Source organism: Monodelphis domestica, chromosome 1 (assembly GCF_027887165.1).
Source record: "Monodelphis domestica isolate mMonDom1 chromosome 1, mMonDom1.pri, whole genome shotgun sequence".
Taxonomy (NCBI): Eukaryota; Metazoa; Chordata; class Mammalia; order Didelphimorphia; family Didelphidae; genus Monodelphis; species Monodelphis domestica.
In genome coordinates, this window is record NC_077227.1 from 65,051,599 (window position 1) to 65,074,433 (window position 22,835).

At 38.4% G+C, this 22,835-nt stretch overlaps 1 protein-coding gene across 1 annotated transcript in view; it reads right to left on the minus strand.

Annotated features, from left to right (window-relative positions):
- LOC103098508 (rap1 GTPase-GDP dissociation stimulator 1-like) overlaps nt 1-22,835 on the minus strand; it is a 113,210-nt gene that overhangs the window by 69,876 nt on the left and 20,499 nt on the right. The window contains exon 2 of the mRNA XM_056800165.1: nt 13,303-13,387. Coding sequence (XP_056656143.1) covers nt 13,303-13,387 — 85 coding nt within the window. The remainder of the gene's footprint in view (nt 1-13,302; nt 13,388-22,835) is intronic.

Sequence of the window (22,835 nt, forward strand, 5' to 3'; positions counted from 1 at the left end):
TGTCTTTTATGTTGATTTACATCCCTGAGCACATGAAAGAGTGTTTGCATTTCCATAAGTCTCTAATTTTGCTTAATTGAGCCAGGCTCAGCTAATATGTGTGGACTAAAAATAGTCCTGATCAAAGGACAGGCTTAGCTGAACAATAATTTATTAAGCACTCTTGCCATGTGCCAGACAGTGCTCAAAGTGTTGGGGATTCACATTAGATAAAAATAGTCCCTGTCCTTAAGAAGCTCTTAGAAAAGGAGGCTAAACAAAATCATAAGCCATTGCGTTAATCTAGGAATTGTGCTTTCCTTTAGGACCTCAGTTTGAGATGGCTATTTAGGCATCCCCCATAAACATGTTCACAGACACAGACATGCAGTCATATACAGAGGCTGGCTTCCACTTATTTATGATGACATTTCACATGTCAGAGCAGTGAATGATTGAATGAGCCTAGGAATAACCTCTGAAAGTGTTAACTTGACCTCAGCCGTGGCACTTGGAATAGTTCAACACTTTATTTTGAGGGGGGACTCTTCTTTTTTCCTATTGTCTTTCCTTTTCCTTTTGGCTCAAATCTGCTAGTCATAATATTTGGGGAACAAATTTACTAAGTAATCAGCAGTCCTTAAAGTGTTTATTTACTATATAAAAGTTGCATTAAAACACTATAAGAAAATTAGAAAGAATTCAGAGAAGGGCAACAAAAATGATTAAGAGCTGGAGGGACTGACGAGGAGGAAAGATAAAAGGAATTAACTAGACTGAGATTTCCCAAATTATGACTAAGAGGGACTTGATGACAATCTATGAGCATTTGTATACATCAGTGAAGGAGAAGAATTGTTTATGGAGGTCCAGAGGGGATTGCCAAGCATAATGGAATACAATTATATAGAGGCAAATGCATTTATTTATTTTAGTCTTTTGCTTATGAGCTAACCAAATGTGATTCGCTTGACTGATTAATTTGGTGAGGGCTTAGGGCTTCTGGCATTTAAATGAACCAGTAAGAATTCAGAGGAGGCAAAATGCTGTCTCTGCTGTTGTAGGGAATATCAGACTGGATTCTGATGGTCAAATATTGGCTTACTATGTGACCTTGGGGAAGCCAGTTCTACACCTCTGTGGGTCTTGACTTTCTCATCTGTAAAATGGCATCTTTAGATGAATATCCTTTCTAGCTCTGTGATTTTGTGACTTCATAAAGCAAACCAAATAAAAATGATGTCACCATTTTATGAAACATCCCAATAATCATTATCTCATTGACAATAATAATAATAATGATACTTTGCTATCATAAGGGAATATGCTTTTATTGTTGTACCAATTTCTCCCCATCACGAAGATGGAACCTCTGTATGATTTAGAAGACGAATCATATGGATTTGTCCAAGTTTCAGAGAGGTCCACTGATTTGCCCATGGTTACAGGATTAGAAAGCGTGAGAGACAGGAGATGAATCGTGCTCTTTCTGAGGCCAGCTATAGCATCTTATATTGACAGGTGGCAGTAAGCTAACCTTAACTTATTTCAATTGTTTCATGATCAAGAGAAGAGATTTTTGAACTCTTCTAGCTGTCTTAAGTTTTCTTGTTGCATGTGAAGAAAGATAGTCACAAAGCAGGATTCTGCTGCAGTGGCCATTTCTCTCTACAAGGGAATTGAGGCAACTATTGGACTAAAATCTTTGTGGCAGACTGGTGCTGATTGATCTGGGACTTTGAGGCCCAAGTGGTACTTGTGGGTTTTTAAGCTTGAATTGTACACATAATTATCTCCATTTTCTACTTCACTCCCACTTAGTAGGTTCTGAATTGAATAAAAGTGATTGCCTTATTATGGATCTGACCTCGAGTTATGGATTTCTAAGGGGATCTTAGAAGGCAGCTAGCCCAGTGTTGGTCAACCAGAACCAGGTTGTGGACTAAATATCTACATTTTCTATCTCTAGCCCCTCTACTCTTCATTGACTCAGAGCAACTCATTTTTCAGCAGCTTGAGGGACAGAAACAGAGATAGAGAGCCAGAGTTTGATAAAAGAGGGAGGGGGAGAAACAAGAATCAATTTTTAAAGATTTATAAGGGTGAGGGAAGGTCCCTTTCAGAGTAAAAGTTTTAAGGCCCTGTACAAAGATCAAAGATATTAATGTAATCAGTAAAAAACAAAAAAACCCAACAAAAAAATGAACTAAATCTTTGATCACACGCTTCCAATATATGAATATTATTTATAAATTATAGATGGGTACTATCATTCTGCTTACACATGTTATAAATTTGTGTAAAAAGTAACTATTTTAAAAAGAGATGAAGATGGAATAATATTAGATTCTAGAGTTAAGAGCAGGCCATAGAATTTTTTTTCAGGACAGAAGTGGGATGGTCAGAGCCAGACTTTAGGAAAATCACTTTCATAGCTAGCTATGTGGTTGATGGATTGAAGTTGGGAGAGAGGACATAAAGTGACTCATTAAGGAGGTTTTTGCAATAATCTAGGCGAGAGGCCATGAGGGTTTAATCTGGGGTGATGACTATGTGGGTTGAGAAGGAGATGGATGTGAGATGTTGTGGAGGTAGAAATGACAAGATTTAACTACTCACTATATATGTAAGTAAAGGAAAGTGAGGAATCAAGAATAGCATCAAAGATGCAAACCTGGATGACTAGAAAGACCATGGAAGTCTTAAAAGAAATGGAAAAAATTGGAGGAGGGTTGGTTTGGAAGGAAAGATAATTAGTTCTGTTATAGATGTGTTGAATATAAGGTGCTTAGGGGACCATGAGTTCAAAACATTTAATAGGCCGTACGAGATGTAGGCTTGGAATTTAGAAGAAAGATTAGGACTGGATATATAGATTTGTGAGTCATCTATTAAAATGATAATGAAACTTATGGGAACTGATGGTGCCACTGAGTGAGAGGGTACAAAGACAAAATAATAAGGCACCGAACTGAAGGTCTTGAGGAATATCCACAGTTAGACAATGGGATGTGGAAGACAATCTAGCAAAGGAGATTAGAAGGTATTTCTCAGGTTAAATAAGTAGTAAAATAATTTAAAAAGAGCAGTATAAAAAAATAAAACTATGGAGGAGAAAGTAAGCATCCAGTAAGCTGGGGACAACAAAAGTTTCAAATGCAGAGATGCTGTGGTCCATAAAGAGGAAGATTGAGAAAAGTCCATCAGATTTGGTAATCAGGAGAACAATGGTAATTTTGAATAGGGTAGTTTTGGTTGAGTGATGAATCAAGGGTAATAGGTTGAAAGCTTGGGAGAAAGAAAGATTGGTGATACCTTTAATGGAAATAAGGAAATTCAAAAGAGGGGTGGGTTTTGGGGAGAAAAATAATACGATTGAAATCACCCTTCTCATCTCATCTCATATTGTAATACTTACTCTTTTCTATTAAAAAAAATGTATGTGTAGGAGGATTTTACTAGCCACTGCTCTAAAGTACAGAGCTTGCTCCTTCTGGGACAACAGTAGTAACCATGAAGTAATCCAGGGGCACTGGAGGTTAAGGATACTTGGAGGAAGGACTAGGAATTTTGCCTGCCCTATGCTGTGGCTTCTAGAGTCTGAGTAGGTTAACCCTAAAGTCCCATAAACCAGGGAAGTCACAGAGATTTTGGGAGAAAGAAAAGTGGAGGAGAGTTGAATAGAGTGATATATTGGCTATAAGGAGAGGAAAATGGAATTTAACCCATTTTCTCCCATATACCCTTTGGAGTCAAGCCATCCCCTTTGGGGATCATATTTTATGACCTCTAGTTTGGATATCGCTGTATTAGAGAATACAACTAATCAACCTATAGATATTTATTAAATGCCTTCTCTAGGAAGTCTTCCTTTGCTATTCTAGCCCATAGTGATTATTTTTTCCCCTTAATGTCTTCCAGTGCCTACCTATTAATTTTTTTAATTCAATGCTGTCTCCTCAACTATAAGCATTTTATATGGTTCCTGTTTCATCTCTTCATTGTCTATTAAAATAGCTTAATCACACTTATATCCAACACATTTTTGAAAATGAATTTGAACAATTTATTGTTTGTACCATTGTTATAAAATATTTAGCCTAAATCTTGGGCCTTATTGATGAAATAAGTTTCTTGGTGCATAAACTCCTTTTTTGGGATCAGCTACAGAGGAACCTTGCTTTGGTTTCAAGGTTTTCTTCTTTATTAAATCCCAACTTAAGGAAAGGATTTTCCCTTGACTTTCTCAATCCCTAAGCCTTCTAGGATCTCTATTATGTTCAGAGCTTTGCTGGACTCAAAGCCTAATGGCCCACCTTCATTCTTTTGCTATTGCCAAAGTGACTAAATTGCCTCTTCTATAAACTCTCCGTCCCTCCACATTGGTGTCATCTTCAAATTAAGGAAAGACGCAATACACATATACATTAATAATGAAAAAAGAATATTAATCCAAAAATGGTACATTGGGCTTAATATATTTTTTCCTTGGTCTATTTGATGAGCTTCTAGATTGTTGGCTTGCCCTAACATGCCAAAAGTTGCCCTGGTTCATTTTATATCCAGGAGGATTCCTTTCCTCATCAGGAGTTCATGTCACCCTTTCCCCTATACTCCCATCCCTAGAAATAATGATTCTGATTTCTGAACAACATCCTCTAGTTTAGGATTCAACCCAAATGGATACCTTAGACCTAGTGATTTAGTTTTTTCTAAGCTCAAGGTTATTCTTAGTAAATAAGTAGTTTCCTTATGCTAACAGGTATTCATGATCCATTCACATTCCTGGCTACAAATATTCATTTTCCTCCCCCCCCCTTAACAAAGATAATAAAATACAAATATTGTTGTTCAGTTTTTCAAATACCAATAGAGAATAATAAATAAATGTATTTTAAAAATATGATATTCCATACTATTCAAAGGACATGATGACAAATCCATTTATCACACACATACATTACTTTATGTTGTTAATTGTCTTATTTCCCCAGATGGAGAGTTTTAGCTCTTTGAGGTCAAGGACTGTTGTTATTGTTTGGTAATGTCTGACTCTTCATGACCCTATTTTGTTGGGGGGGGGGTTGGCAAAAATACTGGAGTGGTTTGCTATTTTCTTCTGTAACTTATTTTGCAAATGAAGAAGTGAGGCAAACAGGGTTTATTGACTTGCATAGGGATTCATAGTTAGTATATGTCTGAGGCAATCTTTGAACTCAGGAAGGTAAACCTTCCTGATGTCAGCCCCAGGAATTGATCCTTTGTCAGGAACTACTAAGCCCTACATGTCTTAGTATTCTTTATAGCCTCACTCTGTTGTGGTAAAACATTGGAAAATAAGGGGATGCCCTTCAATTGGGGAATGGCTGAACAAATTGTGATATATGTTGGTGATGGAATACTATTGTGCTCAAAGGAATAATGAACTAGAGGAATTCCATGTGAACTGGAACAACTTCCAGGAATTGATGCAGAGTGAAAGGAGCAGAATCAGGAGAACATTGTACACAGAGACTGATACACTGTGGCACGATTGAATGTAATGGACTTCTCTACTAGCAGCAATGCAATAATCCAGGACAATTCTGAGGGGCTTATGAGAAAGATGCTATCCACAACCAGAGAAAGAACTGTGGGAGCAGAAACACAGAAGACAACAATTGCTTGATCACATGGTTTGATGGGGATATGATTGGGGATGCAGACTCTAAATGATCACCCTGATGCAATTATCAATAATGTGGAAATACGTCTAGATAAATGACACATGTAAAATCCAGTGGAATTGCAAGTCAGCTAAGAGAGAGAGGTAGGAGAGGGGAGGGAAAGATTCATGTAACCATGGAAAAGTACTCTAAATTAATTAAATAGAAACTCCCAAATTTAAATAAATAAATGAATGTCTTAGTGTTCTTCTTTATTCCTTACAGTGTCTAGCACATCCTTGGTCTTTAGTAAACAGCTATTAATCCATTAGTTGATATTGGGAGATTTGGAGTTTTGGCAAAGAGGCAATGATTTATCTAGCACATCATATACTAAATAAGTGACCCAGGAGATAATGGATGCCAGAAGACAAGGCTCTAAGTTTTTATCAGCTGACAAAGAGGAAACAGCAAAGAGAAACGTGGTTTTTGGCCCTGATTCTCTTAGTATTCCAGGAAATTAATTTCAGTCATTATCTGCTGATGCTCTGCAGATTTCAGATTTCTTCTCCTTCCTTATTCCCCAAGCTTTCCCTTGGTTTAACCCACATGATCAGTTTTGGAATGATTCAATGAAAAAAAGATCATAGCAGTCAGAAAATAACCATGGAGCCCTCTAACAACTTAATATTTATCCCCTGCCTCTGCTGAATGGCTGAGAACTTCAAAGGCACTATTATTGTTTTGTCAATGAGAGGGAGAGGCGAGGAGAACAAACTGGGAATGTAGGCAGAAAAGACAGCTAATGTGTTTTAGAGCTGAAAGAGGCTTTATTCCTTTATTCCCAGAAGGTGAATGGTTTGCCTAAGGTTACCTAGTAAGCTAATGGTAGTGCTGGAACAGAAGCCAGGTTTCAAGGCCACTGTCCTTTCCATTACACTATAGTAAATCACAGTTAGGTAATTCTTTAAGGTTTGAAAAGCATTATTCTTAGAAAAAGTCTGTGAGGTAAGCAATGTTAGCACTTTGACCCTCATTTTATAGGAAACAGACCCTTAAGAAGCTGTGACTTAAAGTAGGTAGGTGACTCAATGATTAGAGAGCCAGACCTGGAGATGAAAGGTCCTGAGTTCAAATTTGACATCAGATACTTCCTAGCTGTGTGACCCTAGTCAAGTCACTTAATTGCAATTATATACCTCCCTTTCTACTCTTCTGACCTTGGAACTGATACTTAGCATAAATTCCAAGATGACAGGTTTTATTTAATTTTTAAAATTTAAATTAAATTAAATTTTTTAAAAAGTGACTTCTTTAGCAGCTAGTAAACATCTAAGGCATAGTTCAAATTCAGGTCTTTTTACCTCTAGGTCCAACATTTTTTCCATTATTCCAAGCTATCTTTTTTTTTTCAAATACTTCCATGAGATCATGGTTGTCATGAGTTAGCTAGTTGTCATCTAGTTCATGGCTCACCTTTCTAGGAAGCCCTGCGCCTGACTTAGCACAATGGTCACAGAAGAAGAGGTTTAAAGCCAGAAGTGAACATAGTCTAACCCACTTGTTTTCTTGAAAGAGAACAAGAATATAGGAAGATGAATCAATTTCCTCAAGGTCACCCAGGTATTAAGTGTCCAAGCTAAGATCGGAGCCCATGTTCTTTGACACCGCTTCATCGCTTCATCTGACTTCAGACACAGAAGGTAAAAAGTCTTTTTAGAAATATTCTGGGTTGGAAACTTCCCAAACATCTCTGAACAAAATGTCAGGCCCATAGGATTGCTTTGATGACAAGACACTTTATTCCAGAGGCCTTGTGATGAAACGTAGCCCCCCCTTTTCCTTTCCCCTCATCCCACAAGGGTTAGGAAATCCCTGGATATACTCAATGCATCATAAAGGTATTTCCTTATTAAACACTCATTCCCATAAGTGGCCTGGGACCCCGTCTGCTGAAGTTAAGTCATTGCCACACCGAGATTCCAATTGTGAAGCAGCTTCTCCTTTTGTCCAGCAAGTAGAGAGACTAAAGGAAGAGCCACTGAGACAGAATGCTTTTTGAACTGCGGCTATGGATAATGCTGGATTTTCAGGAGAGTCAATTGGAGATGGGAAGAAATGGCGTTTGGATTTTTCAAGTATAAAGCTATGCTCCTACAGTCTACATTTCCCTCTAGACTTGGCTAGCAGTGAGCTGTTTTCAGTCACACATAATACTCGGCTAACATCTTTCCTCTTCTCTCTCTCCTAAATCCATGAAAAGAAGCTGGCTGCAGAATTGGAAAATTTCAGATTTCCCTGAGGTGTTGAAGCTCCATGTGCTATTGGAAAGAAAGATTGCTTTACAGGAGCCAGGAGAATCAGAAATCAGGGAATTCCCTACCTCTCTTCTCCAGGGATTTTGAATGGCTGTTACCCAATGGCACATAACAAGTAAACTATGGAATAGAGATTAGAAACTCTGGGATCCTGCTTCTAAAACTATGAGAATTTTTGCCCATCATTGCTCAAGAGGTCCCTGGTGGCTGTCCATATAAGCAGGCAATTATCAAAGGCAAGATTTGAACCAAGATTTTCTGATTCCAAGGTCAGCACTCTTGAGTCATGGCATCATCTTTCCCCAAAAATCGATACTTTCTTCTGATTTAATTAGTTCTCTGAGTTAGCATTATCATCTATATAATTTCCTGTTTGAGACCTTGGAACCATCTTTAACTCTTCCCTCTCTCACACTTTTCGTTAACTAGGTAGATAAGTGGATAGAATTTTGGGCTAGAGAGTCATGAAGACCCAAGTTCAAATCCTGCCTCAGACATTTAGCTGTATAACATTGAAGAAGTAACTTAACCACTCAGTCTCAGTTTCTTCATCTGTAAAATAAGCAAAATAATGAATTGTCATGAGGCTCAAATAGGATAGCATGTAAAGTATTTTGCAAGCCTTAAAGTGCAATTATTATAATATATCTAATCAGTTACCAAGTTCTCTAGTTCTCCCCAGGATCTCATATCCATCTTCTCTCTGTGTGCATTGTCACTATCCTAGTACAAGCCACCATCATAATTATACTCCAGGACTCTTGAAGTAGTCTCTTAGTAGACCTTCCTGCTTCCATTTCCCTCCACTTTTTTTTAAACCCTTACCTTCCTTCTTGGAATCAATACTGTGTATTGGTTCCAAGGCAGAAGAGTGGTAAGGATTAGGTAATGGGGGGTAAAGTGACTTGCCCAGGGTCACACAGCTGGGAAGTGTCTGAGGTCAGATTTGAACCCAGGACCTCCCATCTCTAGGCCTGACTCTAAATCCACTGAACTACCCAGCTGCCCCCTTCCTCCATTTCTAATCAATTCTTCATCTTGCTATTAGAATAAACTTCCTTATGTATAGACCAATTTATTATACTTCATAGCTTAAAAGTGTTCATTTATTTCCTATTGACTATTAAATAAAGTTTAAACTTTGATCTTACATTCAAGAACCCTCTGTAATTTGGTTGTCTACCTTTCCAGTTTCATAGCAGTCTCCTCCACATGCTTTTTACTTCATCCCACCTAGATGATTTTCTGACTCCTAAATATGTCCAGTACTTTACCATCTCTATGCCTTTGCTCATGCTGTTCCCTTTGTCTAGAAAGAACCCCTTCTCCTCTTGCCTATTAAAATTTTACTCATCCTTTAAAGGCTTCAATCATTTAAAATTTTTTTTATTTTAGTGACATTTTAAGCAGGTGAATAAACAAAAAATTTCCTAATAACCAGTAAAGAAGATACTGAATTAAATATAATCTCCTCCATGATGGCTGATTGCCCCTTGACCACCTCCTCCTCCCCAGCTCATATCTGGACCCATCTCTTTTATTCACATAGCACTCGCTTTTCTACTTTTTTTCCCCCTAACATATTCATCTTGTAATAGTGTATGTTTAATATAGTTATCTATACATGTCTATATCTCATCCTCCTGCTAAAGAATAATGTGTCTCTTATATTATGTATATTTCTGTATTTTTATTTTCTAAAAACCAAGTATGATTCAATCTTTGTGTTATTATTAATAATCTCATTGTCATTTTATTGTTATTGTATAAAACCCTAAACAATAGGACCTCATCTAACTTAATGCCTATAAGAATGCATTCCAAAAGTAGATAATGAATGTTAGTTGAACGAACAGATGAATGAAAGAAGGAAAAGGGAGAAGGATGAGGCCCTTGAATAAGGAAGTTTGAACATCACTCAGGGTAAACCTTTATGTCTTATGTCTTGGCACTTGGTGTCAGTGTGATTCAGATCCTATAGAAGTACTTCTTTCCCCCACCCTTGGCCCTCACATGTCCTTCTTCTTCCCTAGTTGTTTCTGGAAATTCTGCCCAGAACTTCATCCCTTTATCCTGAAGCTTTAAACTTTGTGAAAATGTCATCTTTTTCTTCTCACCCCCCAAATACGTTAAGTCTTCATGTACAAGAGAGTGTGAAGGAAGGATCCAAGAGCAGGATTTGAGAGAAGAAGGGGAGGCAAAGAGCATAAGGGCACAGAGCGCAGGAAGGGATGCTGGGGCAGCAAAGAGGTCAAAAACAGAAAAATGAATCTGGAAAATGAATATAAGCTTTAGTGAATGTACCCTTTTCCTGGAATCTGACACTGCCATGCTTGTTAGCTGGGATTCTTTATATAGAGTTGGTTTGAGGAGGAAGGAAAATTTGGGGAACATACTGTAATGGCTGACATTTTTCAAGCAGATGGTGTTTCACTGCTCTGAGGATTCTGCATCTTTGAGGTATGAACTGAACATATTAGCCAATGGTGAATGAATGTGTGGAGCCACCTACTCCCAGATATACATTTTTCCAATTACCTCTTCTGTACCAGATTTCAGATACTCACATTTTTATAGGTAAGTAAAAGAGAGATGCAAGGCCTTATGTTCTTCTGAATCTAGGAATAAGTTATCACCTATTGAATCCAAACATCTCTGTTCCTTCTCCTATCCCTAACTAGTCCCAAATTACAAAACTGGCCATAAATCTTATGAATCAGTTGTGTTTTGTAGACCTTCCCTATCCCAAAGCTATAGATTAATCAAACCCCTAAACCCAACAATTTGGGGTGGCCAGCTATGCTATTCTAGACTAATACAGTGAAGTTGAGATGGGATAGAAAAAGAAATCTGCCTAGAACTGTTTTTTAGCTTTTGATCTGTTGCTGGAGGAAAGGACTAGTAATATTCATTTTATAATAATAATAGCTAGCTAACATTAATATATTTGTATTGTTTATCTATAACTTACTACTAGTGCCAGATACTATTTTGTTTTTTTAATTATAATCTCATTTGATCCTCACAATAACTCTGGGAGGGAGGTGCTATTATTACCCCCAATTTACTGATTTTTGGAACAAACAGGTTAAGTGACTCATCCAAGGTCACATAGCTAGTAAAATCCAAGGCTGAATTTGAACTTGGGTTTTTCAGACTCCCAGTCCAGTGCTCTATCCATTGTCCCTTAGCTCTTATGCCAAGTCAACTAGAGCAGGATAGTTTTGTCTTAAAAGGTGTCCAGTGGTTACAAGTGTATGCCTTTGGTGGTTTGCCTTTTCCTTGAGACTCACTACTTCCCATCTGTTCAGAGAGTGGATTTTGAAAATTCACCTCTTCTGGAAAGCTGACCCAGATTAATCCTATTTGAATTTTATCAATCTTTTATTCCTCATCCCTAAGGGCAAACCCAGCAAGGAGTCTTAATCTAATCTTGTTTATTTAGTCCTTGGTCTGTGAACTGAATTTATTTTCTGCTCCCTCTCTCCAACTTAATAGTAAATAGTATTATTGGTGGACTGACCTGGGGCAAGAACCAATCCTTCTCTCATTTAATATAATGATTTACTAGTGAAAAGTGGGTGTAAAGCTTTTATTAGCTCTTCTTTCCCTCCAAGTAATTGAGATATATTCTTTGGATTGAGAGCAAATTGGCACAGAAATTTGTCCAAGGCTTCCAACTCTTGAACCTCTCCAAATAAAGTGAATATCTTTGTCAAGCTCCCATTGCATCATAATGTGCTGTTGTTCAGTTATTCTTCAGTTATATCTGATTCTTCTTGACATCATTTTGGGGTTTTCTTGGCAAAGATACTAGAATAGTGTGCCATTTCCTTCTCCAACTTATTTTACAGATGAGGAAACTGAGGAAACAGAGTTAAGTGACTTATCCAGGGTCATACACTTAGTAAGCATCTGAGGCCAGATTTGAATTCAGGAAGATGACTCCAGGTCTGGCACTCTATCCACTGTGCTGCCTAGCTGCCCATTATACCATGCTAGGTGTGTCCACAGGAGGCACCAGTACAACTGGATCATTCCCTGAAATGTGAGCACAGGGCACCAGAGACATAATTACGAATTCCGACACTTGAAGCAGATTCTGCAGAGGCAGACCTTGAAACTGTTGTTGGAGAGGCCATTATGTGCCAGCACTGAGAGATGCTAATTCTGCTGCTGATCCCATGAGAGTCCCATCATTGGGGAACCACTGACCCTCCCTAATCAGGTGCAGTTGTGTTTTTATGGTGGCAGTAGAAAGTGGCACCTCAGGAAAGGGGTGTGATGCATAGCATGGGGAGGTGATTGTATTGGTTGGCTGTTGATGGAGGGCCATAAGGCATGGAGAACCTTGAGGAGGAAAAGGAGGAAGCACACCCCAGCATGTCGGCATGCTGCTACAAAGTCCAGGTAACATCATGAGAGTTACAGATCTTCCAGGTACCAGAACAAGCCCCGCTGATCTTCATCTTCTTTTTAGACAGTCAGCCCCCAAAGCGAGGCTCATGTCTTTAAGGACTGACTCTATTTGCATTAATAACTAAAACTCAAAGTCATTCTCCTCTATGCACACAGGCTGTAAGAAGTTTATCATTCAGGAGGAAATGGGAACATTCCTCACTTCTGACAGCAAGTGGACAAATTGGCACAGCTAGAAAGCCCCAAGGGAAAGAGGAAGGGAAGGAAGAATAGTATTGTCCACCCACCCACCCTCAACTGTGATGTTACCCTCTCCCAGGAGCTTTAGCTTAAATATTCTCTTCACCTTGCTCTCCCTATACAGCAAGCTCTCCCACCAAGGTCAGCCTGCTCACATGCCAAGAGACTGGGCGTGTGCCGTTGGTGACCCCAAGCCATCCTTTGCTTCCTGTACAATGTGATTCTGAGAGTCAGTGAAGGTTAGTTCTGCCTGCCACAAGGTTGTTGGGTCATTTATTTTTTAGCATGTCCAAAACATCATGTGAGAAGGGCTCGATAGTGGTGTGGAATTCCATTTTCTTCCTCGGGGGAGAAGAGGTACCTGGAGGAGCCACAGACATCCCTCCCTCTGCCTTACATTCATCAACTTTTGGGTATCCTGTCCAGGCTGAATCTGCCAGGCTGACTGACTGGCTGGCTGCTTGCAAGAAGCCGAGCATTCTTACCCAGTACTCGAGTATCACGTACAGGGGAGCTACAATCAGTTAGAATTGATTGGCACCATCCAAAGGCATGCACCCAATGGAAATAGCCCCCATCTTGAACCCTATCCCCACCCCCAGCCCCTAGATCTGGAGCTCTGTCCTGGGAGGGAAGGTACAGGATGCCGGCATATACATTCAATAGCTAGACATCTTCCTATTTTTAGGAGGTTTACTCACCCATCGCAGCTGATGATCTAAAAAATGAGATGGCACTGGGTAGCTGAGCTCTAAACGTGAGGTTCCGTCCCCTGGAGCTACCAAGCTGCGAAGAAGGAGAATATTTTTATAGCTTGCTAAAGCCAGGCAGCTCACAGCTCCCTCTAACTCCCTTCTCTATCTCCTCTCCCCTCTCTGGCCCCCACCCCCACCTCTCTCTCTCTCTCTCTCTCTCTCTCTCTCTCTCTCTCTCTCTCTCTCTCTCTCTCTCTCTCTCTCTCTCTCTCTCTATCTATCTATCTCTTTCTTCCTCCTCTCTCTCTTCTTTTCTCTTTCTCTGTCTTTCTCTTGGTGACCCTGATCTCTGAACTAATTCAGTCCCTTCTAATTACTTAATCCTTCTATTGCTGCTTGTATTCCTCCTGTTCAGATGTCATTGGCAGAAATGGAAACACCATTTTCTCCTTGGGCCAGGAGAGAATCTGAAACGAATTTAAACATAATTTCCATCAGGTTTACAACTATTCTCCATCGAGGCAAGACAACTGTGAAAGATATATACATGTTTAACTATTCAGGTCAGCTTTTGCTTTGCATGTGTGCCTCTGCCTTTTGGTAGATTTGTGAAGAGTGTACAGAGATATTGTTGAAATAAATGCTGACATTTCAGCTTTGTTTCTTTGTTTCTTTCTCTCTCTTCCTTCCTTCTTTCCTTCCTTCCTTCCTTCCTTCCTTCCTTCCTTCCTTCCTTCCTTCCTTCCTTCCTTCCTTCCTTCCTTCCTTCCTTCCGTTCTTTCTTTCTTTCTTTCTTTCTTTCTTTCTTTCTTTCTTTCTTTCTTTCTTTCTTTCTTTCTTTCTTTCTTTCTTTCTTTCTTTCTTTCTTTCTTTCTTTCTTTCTTTCTTTCTTTCTTTCTTTCTTTCTTTCTTTCTTTCTTTCTTTCTTTCTTTCTTTCTTCCTTCCTTCCTTCCTTCCTTCCTTCCTTCCTTCCTTCCTTCCTTCCTTCCTTCCTTCCTTCCTTCCTTCCTTCCTTCCTTCCTTCCTTCCTTCCTTCCTTCCTTCCTTCCTTCCTTCCTTCCTTCCTTCCTTCCTTCCTTCCTTCCTTCCTTCCTTCCTTCCTTCCTTCCTTCCTTCCTTCCTTCCTTCCTTCCTTCCGGAATTCTTAATTTAATCTCTTTGCCTCTGTTTTCTTATCTGTGAAATAAAGGGTCTGTACAGACTCCTTATCCTCTGAAGTTTCTTACACATCTAAAGCCAAGATCCTACATACAGTATAATTGATGATTCTGCTAAGGGAGGCTGGGTTTGGTCACTTGCTTTAGGTTTCAGCTGACCTATCACCATGAATTGGACTAGGTAGAGTCCTATTTAGACAGATTCTCTTTTCCGTCACCCAAGGGATTGCTGAGAATGTTCAGGATTGAGCAGGAAGAAAATCCCTTTCCCTAAGTACCTTCCACATCAATTAATCAACCAAAAGATATGTGTTGAGCTCCCAGAAGACAGTGTCATGCAATGCAGAAAGCACCAGAGTTAGAATATCTAGATTTTAGTCTGGACTTTGCCTTTTTCTACCTGTTTGATTCTGAGCAAGTCATTTCAATTTTGGGGTCTTAGTTTCCCTATCTCCAAAATGGAGATAATTATAATAGCATGTCATAATTAATAGTATTGACCTACATTATGGTGTTGCTGTAAGGGCCATATTTAATAATGCATATGAAGTGTAAAGGACTAGATAAATGTGAGCTATTATAATGGTGAAGATAATGATTGTGATGATGTGGTCAATTCAAAAAACATTAATCAAATGTTGTCCTAGGTGCTGGAGATAGAAAGACAAAAATGAAATGGTCCCTGCCCTCAAGGAGTTTATATTCTTCTATGCTATGTGTATGTGTATATGTATATATATATATATGCATATGCATATATCTCCCCACAGTGTTATAAATTATAATTAAATTAAATATATAATTATATATCCCTAACGTTTGTTTCATCTCTTTATCTATCTGAAACAACCAATGGTACTTTGTTATCATCCCATCCTCTTTCCTTTCAATCAGAATGTCACTTATTTATTGCCTCTGCCCATTAATATTAGGTTAACCAACCCTCACATAGGTATAGAGGCATTCAAAATGCTCACTAGTCACAACAATAAACTCTTCCTCCAACCAAAAGAATCTGGGTGGTGCGGTGGATAAGTACAGTAGGTCTGAAGTCAAGATTTGAGTTTAAATCTGGCCTCAGAAACTGACCAGCTGTGTGACCTTAGACAAGTCATTTAACCCCAATTTCTACAACTGCAAGTGGGCATAATAATAACTCCTATCTTCCAGATTTGTTGAGGATCAACTGAGATAATATTTACAAAATGCTTAACATTCTGACTGGCATTATTTGGTAATCACTTCATAGATGTTTATTTCAGTTTTTCTTCCTATTTAGCTATTCTATCCTTCCCTTCATAAATGCTGATCAAATGCCCTAAAACCAGTGTTAATATTTTAATAATCAAATTAACTTGAAAAGCAGACAGGTTACTGCATGGAACATATACTACTCATTCTATCTGATTCCAAAGGCAAAAAAAAAAAGGCTGTAGTCTACTTCTCATTCAGATCAGTTTGTAAAGTGAAACCACAAATTAGAAACTAAATCTATGGAGACTAAGGTAAGGTATTTATGGAGACAGAAAATATGGTATAATGGTATCTCTTTTGAAGTCAGGAAGAGTAGGATTCTTTGATATATACCGGCTATGTGACATTTCTACTTGCTCATGTAGCACCTCTAGGACTGTGATATTAGAGTCCAAATATGGTGACTCCAATGTCATTGGTGGCGATTTTTTAAATAAAGTGAAAAATCTTTACAGATATTTTTATGTCTTTTTCTGTTCTTTTCCCAGTTTCACATTTAAATGACCTTGGAACAATTTTGAAACTGCCATTTAAATTTTTTTTTCCTTTTTTTATTTAGAATTTTTTGCCATGATTACATGATTAATGATCCCTCACACACACCTTTTCCTTCTCTCTTCTGAATCCAACAAACAGTTCCACTGGGCTATACATGTATCATTGTTTAAAACCCATTTCTGTGTTATTCATATTTGCAGTAGAGTGATCTTTTAACATCAAAGCCCCAATCATATCCCTGTTGCATGATGTGATTTATCAGATAATTTTCTAATGTGTTTCTGTTTCCCCAGTTCTTCCTCTACATGTGGATAGTGTTCTTTCTCATAAGTTCCTCTGGATTGTCCTGGGTAATTGCATTGCTGCTAGTAGAGAAGTCATTACATTCGATTGTACTACAGTGTATCCATCTCTATGTGTAATGTGAAACTGCCATTGTTATACAATCACATTTTGCTTAATTTGTTTGGGCAAAAATAAAAATTAATACAAAAAGATGGATAACTAAAACAATTCCACAAGGACATATTTAAACAATCTGTTGACAATAAACTTTTGGAAATGGATAGAAGAATAGACATTGACACAGAATATAACCATTTTCCATAAAAAATTTTACTTCTATAAATCAACTGACAGACTGAGAAGTATTATAGCATTCACTTATTTTCATCATCTACAGGAGAGATATGATAGCCAACCCCCCCCCCCCAGTTTAGAATATAACCTTAGGTAAAATCTTAGAGATGTAACAGTTAAAATTTAGGGGAGACTGAGGCAGGTAGAAATTAGTTTCTCTCTGCAAGGAGTATTATATTTTTTAGAGGTTTATTAAAAATTAAGGATTAAAGAAAATACAGGATAAGGAAAACATGCCTAGGCCAGAGACCTAGACAAGACCTCACCTACATTATGGAAAGAGCTACGTCTACTCCAAAACGGAAGTCCAAAAAGAGCCCCAAAAACCTTTGCCACCAGCTTAAATCCCTTCTCGATCTTGGCCCAGATTACAAAGCATTCTGGGGAAGTGGAGCAAGGAATTGTGGGGATTGTAGTCCTGTATTCGAGTCTATTTTTTTACATTCCCCCGTTTGATCATTGTTGGGGAGCAAAGTTTCCCCAAAAAGGATCATGAGAACATAATCAACTTAAACATTACAATAATTTGAGGATAAGAGAAAGAAAAAAAAATTAAACCAATAATTGTTGAAGCGCATTGACAAAAAGCCAGTTAGGGGGCAGTCCCCTTTGGCATGAAAGTATACATACAAATAAATGTTCAATCAACCACACCCAAAGTTCATTTTTGTGCAATTTGTGGTCTGGAGGCATCTTCATTATGTCTTCTCCAACAGTTCAGTTTCTGGGTTCAGAGAGGTAGCATCTTCTTTACCTAAAATTCTTCTCAAAAGGAATTTAAACTTTGCAATTTAAATAATGATATTTTTTTTACAGAGAGAAAAATGTAGGAAGATTTTAATAGTATTACCTTGAAAAAGATCAAGATACAATACGGGGGAAGGAAGAAGTTTAAACTTGGTTAGAGACACATCTTAAAATGTAATCTAATCCCCTCATTAAATAGAGGAGGAGATTGAAGAATTGAGAAATGAACTGATTTGCTCGAAGTCACACATATAGTAAATTGAAGAGTTAGTATCCACACACAAGTTCCCTTATATATTGTTGCACAATAGGAAGAATAGTATATTTGAAATTCTAGTATGAATCTACATTTTTATACTTTTTTTTTAAACCCTCACCTTCTGTCTTGGAGTCAATACTGTGTATTATCTCCAAGGCAGAAGAGTGGTAAGGGCTAGGCAATGGGGGTCAAGTGACTTGCCCAAGGTCACAGAGCTGGGAAGTGTCTGAGCCTAGATTTGAACCTAGGACCTCCCGTCTTTAGGCTTGACTCTCAATCCACTGAGCCACCCAGCTTCCCCCAACATTTTAATACTTTTTTAATATTATCCTCTTTCCTTTAGAGCTCTCCTAAACTGGCTTTCTTGCTATTTCTTGCACATGACACTCCATTTCTTATGTCTATTGCTTTGCACTGGCTGTCCTCAAGTTTGGGATGTACCTTCTTTTGTCTCTCATTTCCTTTAAGTCTCAGACCAAGCACCACCCTTTACATGAAATTTTTCCTGAGCCCACAGCTCCTACTGCCTCTTTCCTTAAATTACCTTGTATTTATTTTGGAAATATTTTTGACCTCAAATAATCAGTCCCCAAAACAGATTTGTAATCTACTTGATTTGGGAGCTTCATCAAACAATAAAAATCACATTGCCTGTCCCTGTTGGGTGAATCTTGTCTTTGTTTTTCCCCCAGCATTCATCATGTTAAAAAGAGACCAAACCAGAAAAAAAAAGAAGTGAGACTGTGTTTGGAAACCTGAAGTTTCACATCTGGGAACTTAGTAGTTGAATCATAGTAATAACTTATTTTGGTTTTGCACTTTCCAGTTTGCAGAAAGTTTTCTATTAAAAGGCTCTACAGGCAGAACTATTTTTGTCTTTAAAGTCTTCAGCTGTTAGCATAGTATGGAGAACATAGTGGTTACCTGATAAATGTTTATTTATTGATTGATTTAATCAAAATAGGCTTGTCAGGAAGGTAATACGTATAAGTGTAATCTCCATTTGGCAGTTGAAGAAAAATTGAGGATTCATGATATTAAATGGATTGCCCATGGTATCACAGGTACAGAAGCACCTGCCATGGGATTTGAGCCTGGAGTCTTCTTAATTTAAAGTAAGTCTCTAGAAGGTGATGAATAAGAAAAATTTTGCAAAGAGCTTATTCAAAAAAGAAGCATGTACAATTTAGTTTTTAATGGGCATTATTTCTTAATAGGAAGAGATTCTTTACCCAATGTAGGGAAGAATGCACTAGCTAGCAAGTGAAGCAGAAATGTTGCAAAAAATACTTGAACAGCAGTTACATTAAAAATTGTTAAGGTTTCCCAATTGCAGATGTAGAGGTAAAACCTTGCAATACTGTAAGAAATTATTAAATATGATTTGGAGGCAGAAAAATATAGAGTTAAAGAATTATTGGGAGTGGAATAGAAAGAAAATGAACTACAAAATCAATAGAGAGAATAATGTGCAGTCTTGAAAAATGAGGCAAACTGAGTTAAGAGACACGTAGAACAAAAGAAATGCTGGGCTCTCCTTTGAAGAGAGACACAATATACAAAATACATACAAAAATAGACCTTGTTTTTATTCTTTGTATGAATTTATATAAACGGTTTCTCTGAAAAGGATGTAAACCCCTTGAGGACAAAGAGTCTTATACATCTCTAGCAGAGCAGCTAGGTGGAAAAGTGGATATAGTGTTGGGCCTAGAAGAACTGATTCATCTTCCTGAGTTTAAATCTGGCCTCAGACATATACTGACTGTGTGACCCTGGACAAGTCACTTAACCATGTTTGCCTTCTATTTCCTTATCAGTAAAATGAGCTGGAGAAAGAATTGGTAAACTGCTCTAGTATCTTTGTAAACAAACAAACAAACAAACAAATAAACTAAAAAGGGGTCATGAAGAGTCAGACAATTGAAATACATGAACAGCAACAACAAAAAAAACCCCTAGTAACTAGGGTTTAACTCTTTTGCTGTGCTCATGGCAGATATATCAACCAAACAGCAAGTTTTAATAAATAGTTACCTGTCATACAAGCGACCCTCTGTTTTGTGGCAGAGCAATTCATTGATCTAACCCAATATACAGAGTTCCAACCAGGTGGAATAACTAGGGGACCTTACCTAAAGGAGGAACTGTCCAGGGTCCTTGTTCTAATGCCAATTCTGAGACTCCAGCAAGGGGAATAGACAAGGAGCAGATAAAACAGCCCAGATGGCCACACTGGCAACACATGTAAGAGAAAGCTTCTAGATCTTGTAGGATTGGAAAATAAAGAGAACCCCAAGGCTGGGATTGTCAGGAGTGTAGACTGAAGAGGTTTTCTAGGAGAAGTATCTGTTACAAATATGATTCACAAAAGGAGGTGCAAACTCAGAAGGCGCTTCAACAATTCAAAAGGAGCCCATCTAGATCACAGGAGTCAAAGATGACAAAAGAGAGAATATAAGAGATTAGAAAGGAAAGGACATTCAACCAGAAAAAAGAGTATCTGAAAGTAATTGTCCAAGGGCTTAGGTATTTCAGTATTGGCAACAGCAAAGTATAGTTAAATTATATAAAGCATAATTAATTACAATGAAGATTTATTTAATGCTTTAAGGTTTGTAAAGTACTTTATCTTACATATGTTATCTCTTTTGGTCCTCACAACAACCTATGAGATAGATGTCATTTTCACTTTCCCCCCAGATGAAGAAACTGACACTGACATTGGCACAGTTATGTGACTAACCTAAAGTCACACAGCTAATAGATATCCGGAGTGTGATTTAAACTCAAATTTTTTTTAAATAAAAACCCTTACCTTCCATCTTGGAGTCAATACTGTGTATTGGCTCCAAGGGAGAAGAGCAGTAAGGGCTAGGCAATGGGGGTTAAGTGACTTGAACAGGGTCACACAGCTGGGAAGTGTCTGAAGCCATATTTGAACCTAGGACCTCCCATCTCTAGTTCTGACTCTCAATCCACTGAGCCACCCAGCTGCCCCCTCAAATCTTTTTGAAGCCAAGTCCACTTCCCTATATTACTTAATCAAAGAAGGTGTCCAAAGAAATTTATCAAATGGACTCTAGACACCAGTGGTGGATATAGACATTTCCAAGGAAACATGGTAGATTTCTAATAATTTTCAAGTTTTTTTTTTTAATAGATGTTGGAACAAAGAAAAGTTTCTAGAAAATATACTAGATCACCAGACATTGGGATTATCCACTTTGTCTGTTGGACTTGTATATCACTCTGGAAAATGGGTAATTTGGTACTGAATGGCATTTTGGATCAGACCTATTTAAGTTCTTTAGGAGAGAAGATTCATATATTTCATGATTATAATATAATTGAATGTTAAATGAATTACTGTCCTTTAGTGTAACGAATAGACTGTAAAATTTGGGTTCAAGGAGATCTGGGTACAAATCTGCCTCTCACTAATTCTGTGACAATGGACCTTTGTCTTAATCTTTCTGAGCCTCAGTTTCCCTGTCTATAAAATGGGAATGTTCCTCTCTGTAGTATTTATCTCAAAGAGTCTTTGTGGAGGTCAAATAAGAATCACAGAATTTGAGAGTTGGAAGAGGCTTTAGTGACCATTTGGTTCAACCCATATGCAAAAGGGATTCCTACTCTAATGTATTAGAGTGCTCTAATATACCCCTATGGTGGTCCATAATCTGCTTGAAGGCCTCCAAAATAGGGGAATTTACCTCTTTAAAGAAGCTGGTTTCACTTTCAAATAGTTCTAATTGTTATGAAGGTTTTTCTTTTTGGCCACTACATCAGCCCACTGATTCATATTAAATGAACAGTCTATTCAAAACTTTAGCTTCTAAAAAAATAATTGCCCTCTATCAGCCAGCTCCTCTTCCATCCCATATTCATAAGGCTAAGTTTTTGTGCCCAAGAACAAGACAATATTTATCCCTGCTGAATTTCATTTGATTACATTTGGGCCAATGCTCCAGTCTGCTAAGGTGCTTTTTTTGAATCTTGACTGTCATCCACTCTGTTAGCCATCCCTCAGAGTTTTGTGTAACCTGCAAAGTTGATGATCATACATACCTTCTATGAATTTACCTAAATCAGCAATTAACTATTAAACAATATAAGGCCAATCACAAATCCCTGGAGTTCTCCACTGGGGAGAGAACAAGGCGGAGTCAAGATGGAGGCACAGAGGCAGCAAAAGTTCAGACCTCTGAAAACCCTTCCTTACCGATTAAAAACTAATAAAGTCCTAGGGGACCAAACCTAACAACAGGACAGAGCTAAGGAACCCTCCTGCTGGACTCAATTTAAAAGGTATGCCCCTCAAAAGCCTGAATTTGAGAACACTTGGGTTTAAGGGAAAGGAAGAAGGAAGGTCCCAGGACCCCTTTGCCACCTAGAGCACTGAGCCTCCAGTGGTGGCTGGAACCTTTGGATGGGCAAGGGTGCTAGTCTGGAGGGAGTACCTTGTGGGCAAAGCTGTGCCAGGCTCAGTGCTTTGAACACAGGTGGTGGGGAAGCAGTTGGAGAAGAAGCACAGAGGTGGCAGCCTAGTTGCAGCAACGGAGACACTCCATATTGCCCCCCCTCCCAGGTTTTGGCCTCAGGGCACATTCAGATATGCAAGTTCAACTCAGCTGGGCTTAATCTCATCAAGCCTTCAGTGGGAAGGGAAGCTCAAGCTCCAACATCCCTCCCCCACAGTCTGTTCTGAGACATTTGCTGACTAAGCTCCAAGGGTGAAGACTGACAGAAAAGCCCCAAACCATAGATCCAGCACATAATGAGAGGAGCAAGAGTGTAGGCAACTACAGGGGGAAAAGAAGGGGCCAATAGGAGCAAACAACAGAAAAAGAAAAAAGAAATTACAATCGACAGCTTCTATACAGGCAATGAACAATGAACAAATGTAACAGAGGAAAATGAAGGAACACCAAGCAAAGAACTCCAGGGAACTCAAAATACAATTTAAAACACAATTAAGAGA